The sequence below is a fragment of the Bemisia tabaci genome, chromosome 9 (genome assembly GCF_918797505.1).
Source record: "Bemisia tabaci chromosome 9, PGI_BMITA_v3".
NCBI classification, from domain to species: domain Eukaryota; kingdom Metazoa; phylum Arthropoda; class Insecta; order Hemiptera; family Aleyrodidae; genus Bemisia; species Bemisia tabaci.
Window position 1 is genome coordinate 39,777,018 of NC_092801.1, and position 13,231 is coordinate 39,790,248.

Here is a 13,231-nt window from a genome sequence, read left to right on the forward strand (position 1 = left end):
AACTAACTCTAATTAATCTGTTTTCCTTTTTTCTGTGAATTTAAACCTTGCGCTCATGGAAAAATTAAAGTCTAGTTGAGACAAATTGCGCCGTAAGGGATTACTGTAACAGTCTCTGCGGTATGAAAAGATGGCAACCTTGATTTTGGATCTTCGGCTCAGCTGTCGCACGTAGTTAACACCTAGAACAATACAAGGCAGGAAGAAACATGGCTTGATCAAGAAGCCTGCCGAAACTGTTTTGGTATGTGTGATTTGATTCAAGTAGACCATTGTTTTTCTTGTGAGCGGGGAATTCAAAATTCTTGTAACCAATGTAAACTAAAAACGTTGTTATCTTAGTTTGGAGTTGATTTCAGTAAGTCCCTTTGTGCAAGTTGTGTTTAACGTGTTTTGGTTAAAAGCCATGTATCAGATCGCTTCAATTTTTGCCTTGTTTACTGGTCCATTACAAAATATAATTCTGCTCGTTTCGAAGAAAGAAGTTTAAGAGGTTTCCATTGAACACCTGGGATCAATTCATTTTTGATGATGACAAATGAGGGGCTTGGAGTACAAGGCACATAAGTGCAGTTTTTGCTATTTGAAAATGTACTTGTTAGAAGTTTCGAAATTTCATGGATCCTCAAGGCGGAAAGAAAGATCAAACTGACTTTTTGATGTTTAAAAATAGGAATTTGGGAGCGAATTTTTCACAAAATATGCATCAAGACCAGTTTCACTTGAAATCGTTAATATCTCAACTTTTAAAAACTGCACTAATGCGCCTTGACCTCCAAGCCCCTCAATTTCACTTCAATGCAGGAATACCAGAGAGAATTTAAATGAGGCCTTGATGATGATTAGGGGAAAAGATTAACATAAAAGAATCCTAAGGAAGCTGAATCTATATAAATGTAGGAACTTTATTTACAGGAAATTTTTTCATTATTTACAGTTGCCTCAGCTATGGTTTGTCACTTTAAAGCTTACCAATTTCATTCTTGAATTTAGTGATTGTTTCTTTAGCATTTTTAAGACGGTCCTTGTACTCGCTAATTTATTGTCTAATCTTTTTGGCATTCAAAATGGCTTGAAGGGTTCTCTCCCTCTTTTCATCAACTGAAACAAATTAGAATTAGAGTCAACTAAATTAATTTTAAAGCAACTTTAAGTTAACAATTGAAAATAAAAAAACCGAGATAAGAATAATATTAAAAGATGAACATTCCAGATACAATAAAGAATACATTTAATCTTGCAGCCAGGGCTTCGTTCTAGGCTAACCTTCTTAGGTCCATTTCATAGTCGTACCTTTGATGCAAAAGGTCTTCATTTACATCTTTTCTTGCTTCATGCTAACCAGATATTGATTGCCGAGGTCAAAAAATGCGTAACTCTGATTGTGACATTACTAATCTCCACTCTTGTGTCCCTTTTTTTAGAGGAAACTAGCCCAAGTACAGTTTTTTTTTTCATTTTCTGTAAATTTCCCATACTCATTCATAACTATTCACAGATAGTTTTAAAGAGATACTTTAATTGGTTCTCTTTTAAAAAATAATACATAATGGACCGCTAGACAAAGTACGAATTTTAGCATTCTGATTTATGTTTCATGACCAAAATTTCACGTAGAACACGATGCGCACAGCAAAAATTACCAAAATCAACTCCTTACGAAGATATTTAATGATTCTTGATGCGTGAATTCAAACCATCCGCTCATGAAAACTCAATGCTCTACGTGATTCACATCGCGCGCTAAACGTTATCATGACAGTCTTTGCGATATAAAAATCTGGCAACGTCGATCTTGACGCTTTGGCTCAGCTGTAGCAAATTGCTTATAGTTTGAACAACACATGGTGAGAAATGAACATTGCTCGATTGAGAAGCTAGCCGAAACCGTTGTAGTGCGCCATTTGACTTACGTAAAGCTTTGAGTTTCTTGTGAGCGGGCAGTTCAAATTCCTTGTAACCAGTGTGAAATAAAAACGTTAATATCTTCGTTCGGAGTTGGTTTCAGTAATTTTCGTTGCGCGAATCGTGTTCTAGGTGAAATTTTGGTTAAGGAACATGTATCAGATTGCTTAAATTCGTACCTTGTCTAGTGGTCCATTGGGGATTTTTAAATGCTTGATAATATAGAACGCGGTTGTTCTATGATTTCTTACGAGCAGTTCCCTTTCAGCGTTTAGCGGCCGCTAGCGGCCTCAGGCCCCTAGTTATTATTTATAATAATAATAATAGTTGGAAGTTATTTTTAAATTTAGTTCTTCTACAGGTAAGAAAAGTCCTCATAGAGCTAGATAGGGAAAATAGTCGCAGTTTTAGCCATAAGAACAGCCGTCCTACATTGAAAAGATTTAACTATAATCAACCTTATGCACATTAGACGTTAACTAATATCCTCTGGTATTATATTTTTTTAGCAGAAAAATGATCTACATTCTGACTTGACATTTTGCGAATATATTCTTTAAGATGTTCCAAACGAAAAACCCGAAGATTTTCCAGACATTATGGTTTGGTTCTCTATTAAAAAAATAAAACTTGGAAAGAAATCAGGCAGCACGAAATGCAGTCGGGACGATTCTGATTAAAATCATCCAATTATGCGCAGGGTTTCAGATTTTACCACTCAATAGTATCCATCTAGCTCACCGGTCTTTTATTGTGGCGTAGCCTATTCCATTTGTTGCTTATTTTATTTAAGGCGAACTACCAGTACTATCCTGTTAGAGGATACATTTTTTCGTTTTTTCAGGATTGATTTGAGTAATTTTTTTCTTAATTAGTCCTATTTCGGACAGTGAAAAATTCAGTCTCTTTTAAGAGAGCCATAGGTTATATAAACTTTACATGGTTTGGACTTCCTTCAATGCTACCTTAATGATTTGGAATTATGAACTCCATACTGATTTTATTAATTGATTCAATTAATATTTTACTAATGAAATTCAAATGAAGATAGGGAATTCTTAAGAAGAAAAAAAATGCTAGCTCACTTTTCGCTCTAAAAATAAGTAAAATTTTTTGCACTAGCATTTCCAAATGTTTTTTTCTTTTGTTTTTCAGAGGAATTTGAATTGGTGCTGTGCGCTGGAGATAGACTGATCTAGAGGCTACGTCATTCGATATTCCCTATTAAACTGTGCTGCCCTTAAAATCACAGCAAACCGATCAATATTAAAACAATTCATTTGTTCTGGGTGGAACCATAGAATGTATCAAATATTGAATGACATATTCACTACATCAGTTTATTGCTGAAGTCACCCAACACTAATATGAACAAGAAAGACATAAACTTCAGCAAAACATAATTCAGCGTTTCTACAGACTTAGCTGGAAAATATTCCCCACCTTTTCCCTGGTTATTCCCTGGTTTTTCTCGGCCAAATGATCCCCTGAATTTTCACTGACCATCACCTCGCATAAAACTGCAGACAATAATTACAAGGCAAACGACAGAAATATGTGAACCTTCTTTCTACAGGTATTAACCCTGATTTGTAATCCCGAGCATTGAACTTTGAGCAAAACTGCAACTTTGTCAAACTTAAGTTCTAATGTTTTTTAGAGTTCAAGATTCAAGTTTTTAGATCACCTGACCTTTCCCTGATTTTCCTGACCTAATAAATTCCCAGTTTTCCAGGTCTGTGCACGCCCTGTAATTTCAATACGGGAAAAATTTGAGCAAATCCATGTCAAAAGCTCACTATTTTCATGGTTAGACAGGGTCTTGTAGGAGTCAGAGGTAGTTGAAAAATAGAGGCTTACAGTTGAGAACTTTTTTCCTTTTTTTTATTAATATTATTTCCAATTTCATGCCAAGTGCTGAACCTCTAACAAAACAATAAACAATTTATTCTTTCCTTAAAATAAGAACATATTTACACGACACTAATAAAAACTTAAACGTTAAAATTTAACTAAAGTCAAACATTTACGACTTTGGAAAAGACTTCAGACTAAATCTTTGCACACTTCATTGAACATGCTGAAAGACAAGTCTTATGCTACCGAACCACATGATTTGCAAATATTGCCTAAAACCCCTTTGATCAAAACCTTCACAGGGTTTAGTGAGTCAGTTTCCATAGAGTCACAGAACCGATTCTGTTGTGGACTTTTGCAAACACTGACAGGACAAAAAAAATACTAATAGCTTTTTTTACTTTATTTTTTTTTCCAAAGATATATTTATGAATGAATTTAAATTGTCACACCCTACTAAATAGTTTTGAGAAACTGTAAATGTAAGCGAGGAAGAAAAACACAAAGTGAGGAGAGAAGAATTTCTTAGACCGAAAGGAAATTAAAACCTTGAAACCTGCAAATTATGGTTTCTTTGTAAGCTTTTACTTAGATCCGATTACTACATTACAAAGATTTTTGGTCTTAAAATTCTCACAACTCAAATAAAAAAATTTATGGTGGCCTATTATATCCTGATGAAGCACAAAATGGTTGAAGATTCATTGATTACCTACATAAAAAATATTAGAATTTTAGGGGTTCCAGTCAGTATTTGCATTACAGGGTGCAAATGAGACTTGTCAAGAAATATAACTTATCTTCCATTCAAAACATAACAAAAATGCATATGAAAAGCTTCTCACTTTTCGAATTGAGTTGAAAGACCTGCTTTAAAATTTTAAATCCTGATTCCTGCCTGTTGTAGTCGTCTAGAAAAATGTGAGATCATTGAAGAGATAACGATTGTTGGAGACGCAAATGAATGTCGAATAAAAAAAAATTGAGAAAAATTCAAACAAGCTCTGTAAAACTAATGAAATTTTTTCTTTATTTTATAGTTCTAGGGCCCCAAAGAAATTTGGCATCGAATTTTTCTAGGCTCTTTTTCCTTAGACGTTCTCACTTCAATCCTATGACTTCTTGCTTTTGGATTAACAGGACATTTAAAATAAGAGTGTTTTCGAACTGATTAATCTGAATTGACCATAATTCATTGTTTTCAAAACAAAAGAATGTAGCTACATTTCAATGTTGCAAAATTTTGATACTCAAATGAAGCTTTTATAAGTCTAGGGGATTTCCACTTAAAGTATTTTATCCTGCATAAACTTTTATGAGAAACACGATGGTGCCGTTGGGGGATTCTCCCCATTACTGCTTCAACTTCAAGATAGAGAAGATTTCTTTTGAGCGTGAAAATTCGTTTCAGAGAAACACCATGGCACCATCAAGTTTCTTTCAAAATTTTATAGAAGGAAAAGTGCTTAAATGGTAAATTCTTGCAACATGCAAGAGCTCAATTGTATTAGTATCAGGAAACTGTTGGTAATTTTTAGCTAAAAATTAAACTGATTTTTCTTGCAAAGGCAAAGCATTGATCAATAACTATCAATACTTTCCCATTTTAAGCTACGGCAAAGAATCAATTAGAAATGTGTTCATTGTTAACATCCTGATAATCAATCTTTTTCCGGAAGTTTACATTGCAGATCGATCAATGCATCGTGAGGCAGGACGCGCCGCTAAAATTAGCAAAATTTTGGACAGAAAGTGCTCATTCAAATTCATTTGAAAAATTGAACTGTTCAAGTATATTTTGCAATCTTGGAATAGAGTTACATTCCTAAGCCTGGGAAACGATGAACTTGCGCAAAAGACTTCTGAGTGTCTATGGAAACAGGATGTCATAACAAATTTCAATCCAACACTTAACAAATAGAAAACTAAAAAATAAATAAACCTACATACATGAATTAACAACGGGTAAAATTTGAAACAAAATTTCCACCTCGGATAAAAATAAAAGAAGCTGAAATTCTATACAATGGAATATGATTTTAGGTACGGATCATACAATACATATTGGATATGCAAAATAGAATTCTAATTTTTTTCCCTTCAGAAATAGAGCGAGAACAGTATGATACAAAAGTCTAACAAGATAAATAAAATACGTTGATTTGGAAATAAAATAAGTCAGAGAAAATAGAGTAAAATACGTTCTGAAAGCAGAATCTAGATAAAACACACGGAATGAATTGACGCGAGACATTAAAATCTAACTCCTGGATGTTCATAACGTATCGATGGCTAAAATCCGAAACAACGTATCTCTGTTGGCAACGTTGCAGACTTCCTGTCATACTTAATTTTTAGTGGAAAACTAGTCAACGTAATTCCTTGAAAACTTCCTTAATTTTCTCCTCTGTTCGCAAAATAATCTGGAAATAATCTCTAAAATGAAAATGGCTTGTTTCTCTTCAAAAAATTAAATAGGAGCAGAGATTTTGGAACGCTGCAACCAAGATACGTGGTTTTGCACTTGGGCCATCGATACGTTGATGACACAATCGATTTGCAACTTCATGCAACTTTGACTTAGTTATATTGTAAAACGAAAATCTTAAAATTTTCTACATAGTCTGACGTAAGAAACAAGTTCCACAAATTTTCTTGAGCATTCTCTCAAAAACGAAGACACATGAAACATTCTTAGACGAGACTTGCATAATAAGTACTATGTGCAACTACTGCCTGTTGTTCTTAACCAGTGGAAACATCAGACGAAACAATAAAAGGCAATCTTAAAATTATGACGTTTTACAGCAAATTTGCCCAAAAATACCTAAAATTGAAGATGTTGAAACATGAATCAAAAGTTGTTACATTATGTGGATCCTAATATATTTAAAAAAGAACAGCTGTATTGAATTTCAACAATGAGATGCTTAAGTTTAACGCAACGAAACAATCCAACTCCTGCTGTTACGATAGGGGAGACAACTTTCCTTCTATATGATTTTTCCCTGAATTCAGGAATATGATTCATCAGCTATTAGCACAGCAAACTTTAATACAACAATTTAAAAACCAGTGATAAATCGCTATTATAAGATACTTCTGGAGATTCTAATCCGCCTTTTTCTTGACGTCCCAGCCCTCAATTACATGACATTGCTTTCTTTATTATAAATGGCACCTCAGTACCTTCTATTTCCAGAAAAAAATAATTTCCTTGGTCACACTTTAAAGAACCCTTCTAGATGAAAGCAAGAAAAAGACACATTAAGATCGATAAATTTAAGCGTTTAACTCACTTAACGTCAGAATAGTTGCTCAAAATAAAGTTAAGAGCAAAACAAGACTGGATGAATAAGCTCCCAGATTCAGTGAAAAAAATGACGCTTAAAGTTACGTGCCTCGTAGACAGGATTGCCACAAAATTTAGAAAATGAAATTCCCTAATTTTCTTGTCACATTTTGGTAAGTTTCCCTGGCAATTGAAGATACACCCGATGGTTAAAGAGGGATATTTTGAAATAGTTTTCACGCAAAATCTAGTGTTCGAAATGTCCAACCCATTTTATGAAGCAAATACAGGCGACATAACAATTTTTTCCTGATACTGCTAGGTTTTCCATGACTTATAAATTCGCTTAGATTTCCCGATATTCCCTGATTGTGGCAACCCTGCTTGAAGTTACAGAAATTGATGGCAAATTTACGAATTTAACACACCTCCTGTCAATTTCTCAGGGAAAAGATGTTTAATAAGAGGCAAACTTTGCAAAGGCTTTGTTCAGGTGAGACTTGCATTTGAACGAGACTTCATAAGCAAGTTCCTGGTTGGCCAGAGGCGTATTGCACATTACGAGAGAAGAAGGGCAAGACGAAGGGCGGTGCGCGGAGTCAAATCTAGGAGATTGGCGGACCACTCTGGATCCGTTCCTCAGTCAACTCCTGCGAAGCCTTGTGACCCTTCGATTGCCTTGATCAGCTTCTCACGGAGTTGGTGGTAGCTTTCGTAAGGCGGCAGGTCCAATCGGTTGAAACTGAAATTCATAAGAGAGCGCTCATGATGATGCTTTTCAAGAATGGATCAGATGGAATTCAATGAATTGTGTGGTTTTAGTCCACGACATGAAAAGTTTCAGCTGAGGTGTAAAATCAAGTGATCTACCGTCTAAAGGTTGATTGGCTTTGGCGAGCAGAGGTCTTTTAGATGTGCCAATATAACTACATTTCAACCCCTACATAACAGATCAAAGCGCTCACCTGACTCTGCCCTTCAGCCGCTACTGTTCATGTCATAGACTGTAGGTAGGTAGATTTAAGGAAGCTATGGAGTTTTAACGGACATATTTTGTTCATTCTAGCACTTGATAACAAAATGAAACAGTGTAAAACATTCCTATTTTGACAGAAAGTTAATGGGCAGGGCTTAGTTAATCATAAACCGTTTTTGGAGGGGAGTTTTTTCCAAAATTTATAAATTCTTGGCTTCTTTCTAACCTCTAAATATTAAGGAACATGAAGCTTCCTGACACATCCCTAACTTATCAGGGGCGTTTAGGGCAAGAAAAGGCATCTTGCAAGACAGAACAAATTCCAAATTTGAGCTCTATCAGTACAAAAGCACGAATCTAATAGGAGTAATACATACTGCTTTCAATATAACATGAAAATTCAAGGTTGAATTTTCAAGGTTTCACCTAACTTTTCAAGAATTTGTCACTTTACTCTATAAACAAGCGAAAATGCTAAAATGACATTTAGATGATTCCTTCCTTCCTATATTGCAAGTAGTTAGTCAAAAACTTCCACACTACTGTTTTCTTTGATTATTGGCCATATGAAACCTATCTATGGCACATTTCTCATCATACTTAACACTTGAATTTTATGTGATAACAAGGTGTTGTTTTTTAATATGAAAGCGCTGGATATTAGCGACGTACCATGTATGAGCTCGAGGATAGTTGTCAACTGACCCCCACTTCTCAATCGTAAACATTTGCGGCCCATTGCTTCCATAGAGCTCCTTGAATCCATTCATTGGCACTCGAGATGTCCCGGTTACGAACTGAAGGAGACGTGCTCGCATTTCATTATTGAATGACAAAACAACCTGATAGAAAAACACAAAAATAAAATGAAAATACTAATCACAATACAAAGATAAGGAAAGAAAACGTAATTTTTGTGCTTAACTGCGCGAATTCAGAATCTCAGAAATGGTAACTTCCACTTCGGAAATGACAAGTCTATGTATGTGATAGTCTGATATTTGGTTCTTTCTGATCTTTTTTTTTGTAATGATTTAAGTACAGTTTGAAGACATTTTCAAAGAACAAATGAGAGTGCTACGGATGATGTTGAAACGAAGAAGGAATGAATCATTCAAGAGTTTCTTCACAAAGTCCATAACTTTATCTATTCTTTTAGAACTACGATGTTCAGCTCACTTCAGAAACAGTGTATGTGCCATCATTTTCCATGTGCAGGTAAGTGCTTTTACAAATGAGTCAGGTATTGCGATCCCTAATTGCAAAATGAAGTTCAACTAATGTATGTTACTGTGGGATAGCCCGAAAATGATGACGACACGCATTTGCAATCTCAAAACAAAACAACAAGGAACTTACCCTCCAGAACCATTGAACAACGAGATGATTAGGGTGGTAGTCTCCCTTGTAGACAGTATTCTGTTTCCAGTCTTTAACATCGATGTTTTGAATCCCGCACATGAGAAGCTCTAACTCGTGCTCATCGAAGATCTTGATCAGGTTAAGCGGAATCAGCGCGTTGAACCCTTCCAGGAACGCGTCCATTTGCTCCTTCACACGCGCTACAAATCGCCATTCAATCACTAACCTGCAAACAACAGCAATAATAAAGGTTGAGAAGTGTTTTTTTAATCAACTAATAAAACGAAAATCGCCTTCGAAAGATGCACAAGAAAACGCCGAATTAAAAAAAAAATTAAAGACTCAATTGCGCTAGTTGATGGTATTCATACGGACGCATTTCTCCCTCTTTAGGAGAGCGTCCTCAGAGCGACTATTTCTAAACTGAATGAAATCAAGGGATGTTTGATCGAAACTTTGCAGTATTGATAAAGCACCATCTATTACTCACTCTGTATGACGCTGCAAACATTGTTCTAGATGCTTCATTTGTCAAATTTCTATGAAACAATAATTACTATTTTAGGTTATGTTAGATTAAATTACGTTGAAACATTCCCACAGAATTGAGTAGACTTTAAACAAATTGAGACCCATCAATTGGACTACATTTAGCAATTAGGAATTTCGATTTCTGGGTCAGCTTAGAAACAACGTATGTACCATTGGTTCCCCTAAGCACAAGAGTGTTTTTACAGATGAGTGAGAAATTTTAATTACGGATTGCAAAATGTAGTGCAATTTATCATAGATATTGTTTTTTCTTATGTCATCTAATGTCATGGTGTTCATGTCATGCAGAGCAACTTTTCTAACTTACTTGATGTATTCATCTTTGTTCTGATCAGTAACGGGAATGTTAGCACCATTTGATTTGAGTTCTCGTAAAGATGTTGACCCGAGCAGCTCTTCATCGACAGAGAACGTTAATTCTAATTCGGCTGGGTTGTTTTCCTTGATCCACAGCAGGGAGTTGTAGTACTCAGAGTCGACGCTCTCCATGTCTTTCAAGTCGATTGGCTTGCCCAGCATCATTTTGTAGAATGGTCGGATGAAGAAAGCTTCCGAAAAAAGAACAACATTAGAGCTATATGCATTTTGTCCTTTATCAAATAGTACATTCACGAATGGACTACATTTTGCAATTGGTGACTACAATTTCTCTCTCAGTTGAGAAACAATGTACGTACAATTAGTTTCCATATGCACGTAAGTGTTTTTACAGAAGAGCCAGAAATTGTAAATCCTAATTGCAAAATGAAGTCCGAATATAAAATAGTTTTGGCTACTGTTTCTATTGACCGTTTGAGACCGGTAGACACCACAATCTATTGCTGCTTGCCCGCAGCTTAAGCAGGGACAGTAATTTTCATCATATGATTTTCTCCTTGCTTCAAAGCACAAAAAAAAAGAAGAAGTAAAGTAACAGAGTCATCTCCCAAGAAGTGATTTTCATGAGAAAGTAACACTAGATTCCATCAATTTACATGTATATAAAAATCAATGGACAAAAAATTGGTGAACATACCATCTAACAGTTTCCCGTGATACACAGCCATTCCAGCGATGCGTCCAATGAATTTGAAGTAATTTAAATGCTCTTCATTACAGAGACCGGATATTGGATTAATCTGAAGCGTGTAATTATCCCTAGAAAATAAAAAATATAAAAATTCAAGGCGCGGCTATGAATAAGTGCGAGAGGATTATCGCAACATCAGAAATATCTTCACTTCTCATTTTCAAGAGGTTCCAATTTGAAAGTATTATGTTAATTGTTAATTTGACAGAGAAATTAGGCGTCTAGAACAAGATTCGGCAATCTACAATTTTTTCATAATTAATTTAGGAGCAGGATATCATTCTATGTAAAATTCTAAATACGAAAAAGCAAAACAAAAAAATAAAAAAAATTGGCCAAAAAGCTGTTAAATCAGCAAGTGGAAATACCCCTTCAGTGCTAACACAGGCCATCTCTGCACGCTCTCTCTTCCAAAGTCGGCAATCGCCAATGCCACCAATGGCGTAGCTCTGTTTGTATAAATAAACTAACCTCACCTTCACCTTTCATTAGTAAATCCTATCATTCTCTATCAAAGACAACAGTCTGCTTGGTCACCTCCATGATTTACTTCTTAAATCCGGCATCATCTTTAAAAAAATTCATTCCAAATGGCAACTTCCATTTCCATTTTTAGTTTCAAAACTGGCAATCTCCAAACATGAACGTTAAAAAACATTGTTAAGGATACAAATTTTTACTTCGAGAGATTTGCTGTAGATTCTATGAATATTTTGTGATTTTTTAATAAAAAAATCATGTATTTATACGTAAAGGTTTTGTGTAACAGAAGCTGGTGTTTTCCATGAAATCGAGGTCATCGGCGATTGCCGGTTTTGGTTCTAGACGCCTTATATGACATAAGCCTTGATCAACCAGATTGTTGCAACAGACTCCTTTAAATCAGAAAAGACTTTCAGGATAACAAACAGCAAAAGAATAAAGAATTTCTTTTAAAGTTCTTTTAGAGGAACAACAGTTCTTTGGATATTAAAAAGAAAATGTGTCTAATGACAGTAAAGGGAAGGATAGCAAAACTAAAAATGGACGTATTTCTGCCAAAGGGAACTATGTGCATTATGACGTGAGCCCTATTATGCATATATTCTTATGGGTCTCAGGGCTCATGTCTTAATGCACATAGTTCCGTTTGGTAGAAATATGTCCAAATGTACCGAGTCGACAGAAATGCACCAAGTCGCATTCTGTAAAAAAATGAGGTAGAAGTAGTTTTGAATTTAACCGGTCAGTGAATTTTTCTCCTAAAAATGATTGATTTCTGATCATAAAGAGTTGTTCAAAATGCAAAATAATAGATGAGGAGACTTCAATTATGAGATGAGAGAGACAGAATTTTCTCATCACCTTGAAAAAGAGAAATCAGAAAAGAATGCCTTACATTGCAGAATACTCGAAAAGGCCATAATACGGGTTGAACATTTCTTTGGACAGAAGGAAGAACCATTCACGGGCCAGACCACCGTAGTCCAGACCGACTTCACCTTCAAATTCTATCCAAAGCTTTGTTTTGAGTAAGTCTATTCGATTGACGGAGCTAATTATTCTGTAGGAGTCTTCCAGGATTGTCGACCTTCTTACTTTAATTTCGAACTTATTCGGTGAATTCGTCTGGAAAAAAAGAAGAGAAATAAAAAAATGAATTCGACATTTAAACGAGGAAACGGATTGTTCTGTTTGATTCATGAATGTCGGCTGATAGGAGCCTTCTGAAATAAATGACTTTGCTTCTTATGTTCAATTACTATCTGATCACAGAATTCATTAATGATCCGATCTGCTGAACTCTACCATTAAGTTTTCTTGCAGGAATTTTCCTGGTAAAATAATCCTCTAAATTATGATGGTTTACAATTAATAACGGGAAATAAGCTACATAAATTTTAAAATGTCTTGGGTGCTTTTGAAACAATTTGTAATCAGGACTGTCTTTTGACGAACAATTCTTAACATGACAAGTTTTGAAATAACCTGTTTAATCTTTAGAACTGAATCCAAATAAATTATCATTGGTACTAAAGGTAGAATTAAGATGTCTGAAAATACCCCCGGAAGTAAATCCTCTTTAAGGAGCTCTCTCTTTTTTAAATTTTGATTTATTTTCGCTGTTTCAAGTTAGTTCTGAGTTGATAGTTACCTAAATTTTTCTGAGGATTGTATGATTCTTCTAGGGCTCTAAACTTTTCTGTTCTGAATCAAGCCATTACTTATGCTGATTCTT

General features: G+C 35.1%; 2 protein-coding genes across 5 annotated transcripts in view; one reads left to right on the forward strand and one right to left on the reverse strand.

The window, feature by feature from the left end:
• LOC109040515 (uncharacterized) overlaps nt 1-3,947 on the forward strand; it is a 40,251-nt gene extending 36,304 nt beyond the window's left edge. The window contains exon 6 of the mRNA XM_072304301.1: nt 3,061-3,947. The gene's annotated coding sequence lies outside the window, so the exon portion shown is untranslated. The remainder of the gene's footprint in view (nt 1-3,060) is intronic.
• The window catches only part of Nedd4 (E3 ubiquitin-protein ligase Nedd4), a 31,212-nt gene continuing 21,742 nt past the window's right edge, over nt 3,762-13,231 (reverse strand). For all 4 annotated transcript variants that reach the window (XM_019045894.2, XM_019045893.2, XM_019045895.2 and 1 more), the window contains 6 exons: nt 12,392-12,621; nt 10,960-11,081; nt 10,252-10,492; nt 9,390-9,618; nt 8,703-8,872; nt 3,762-7,796 (listed from right to left, as the gene is read on the reverse strand). In XM_019045894.2, the coding sequence (XP_018901439.2) occupies nt 7,694-7,796; nt 8,703-8,872; nt 9,390-9,618; nt 10,252-10,492; nt 10,960-11,081; nt 12,392-12,621 (1,095 nt within the window). In that variant the 3' untranslated portion in view covers nt 3,762-7,693. The remainder of the gene's footprint in view (nt 7,797-8,702; nt 8,873-9,389; nt 9,619-10,251; nt 10,493-10,959; nt 11,082-12,391; nt 12,622-13,231) is intronic.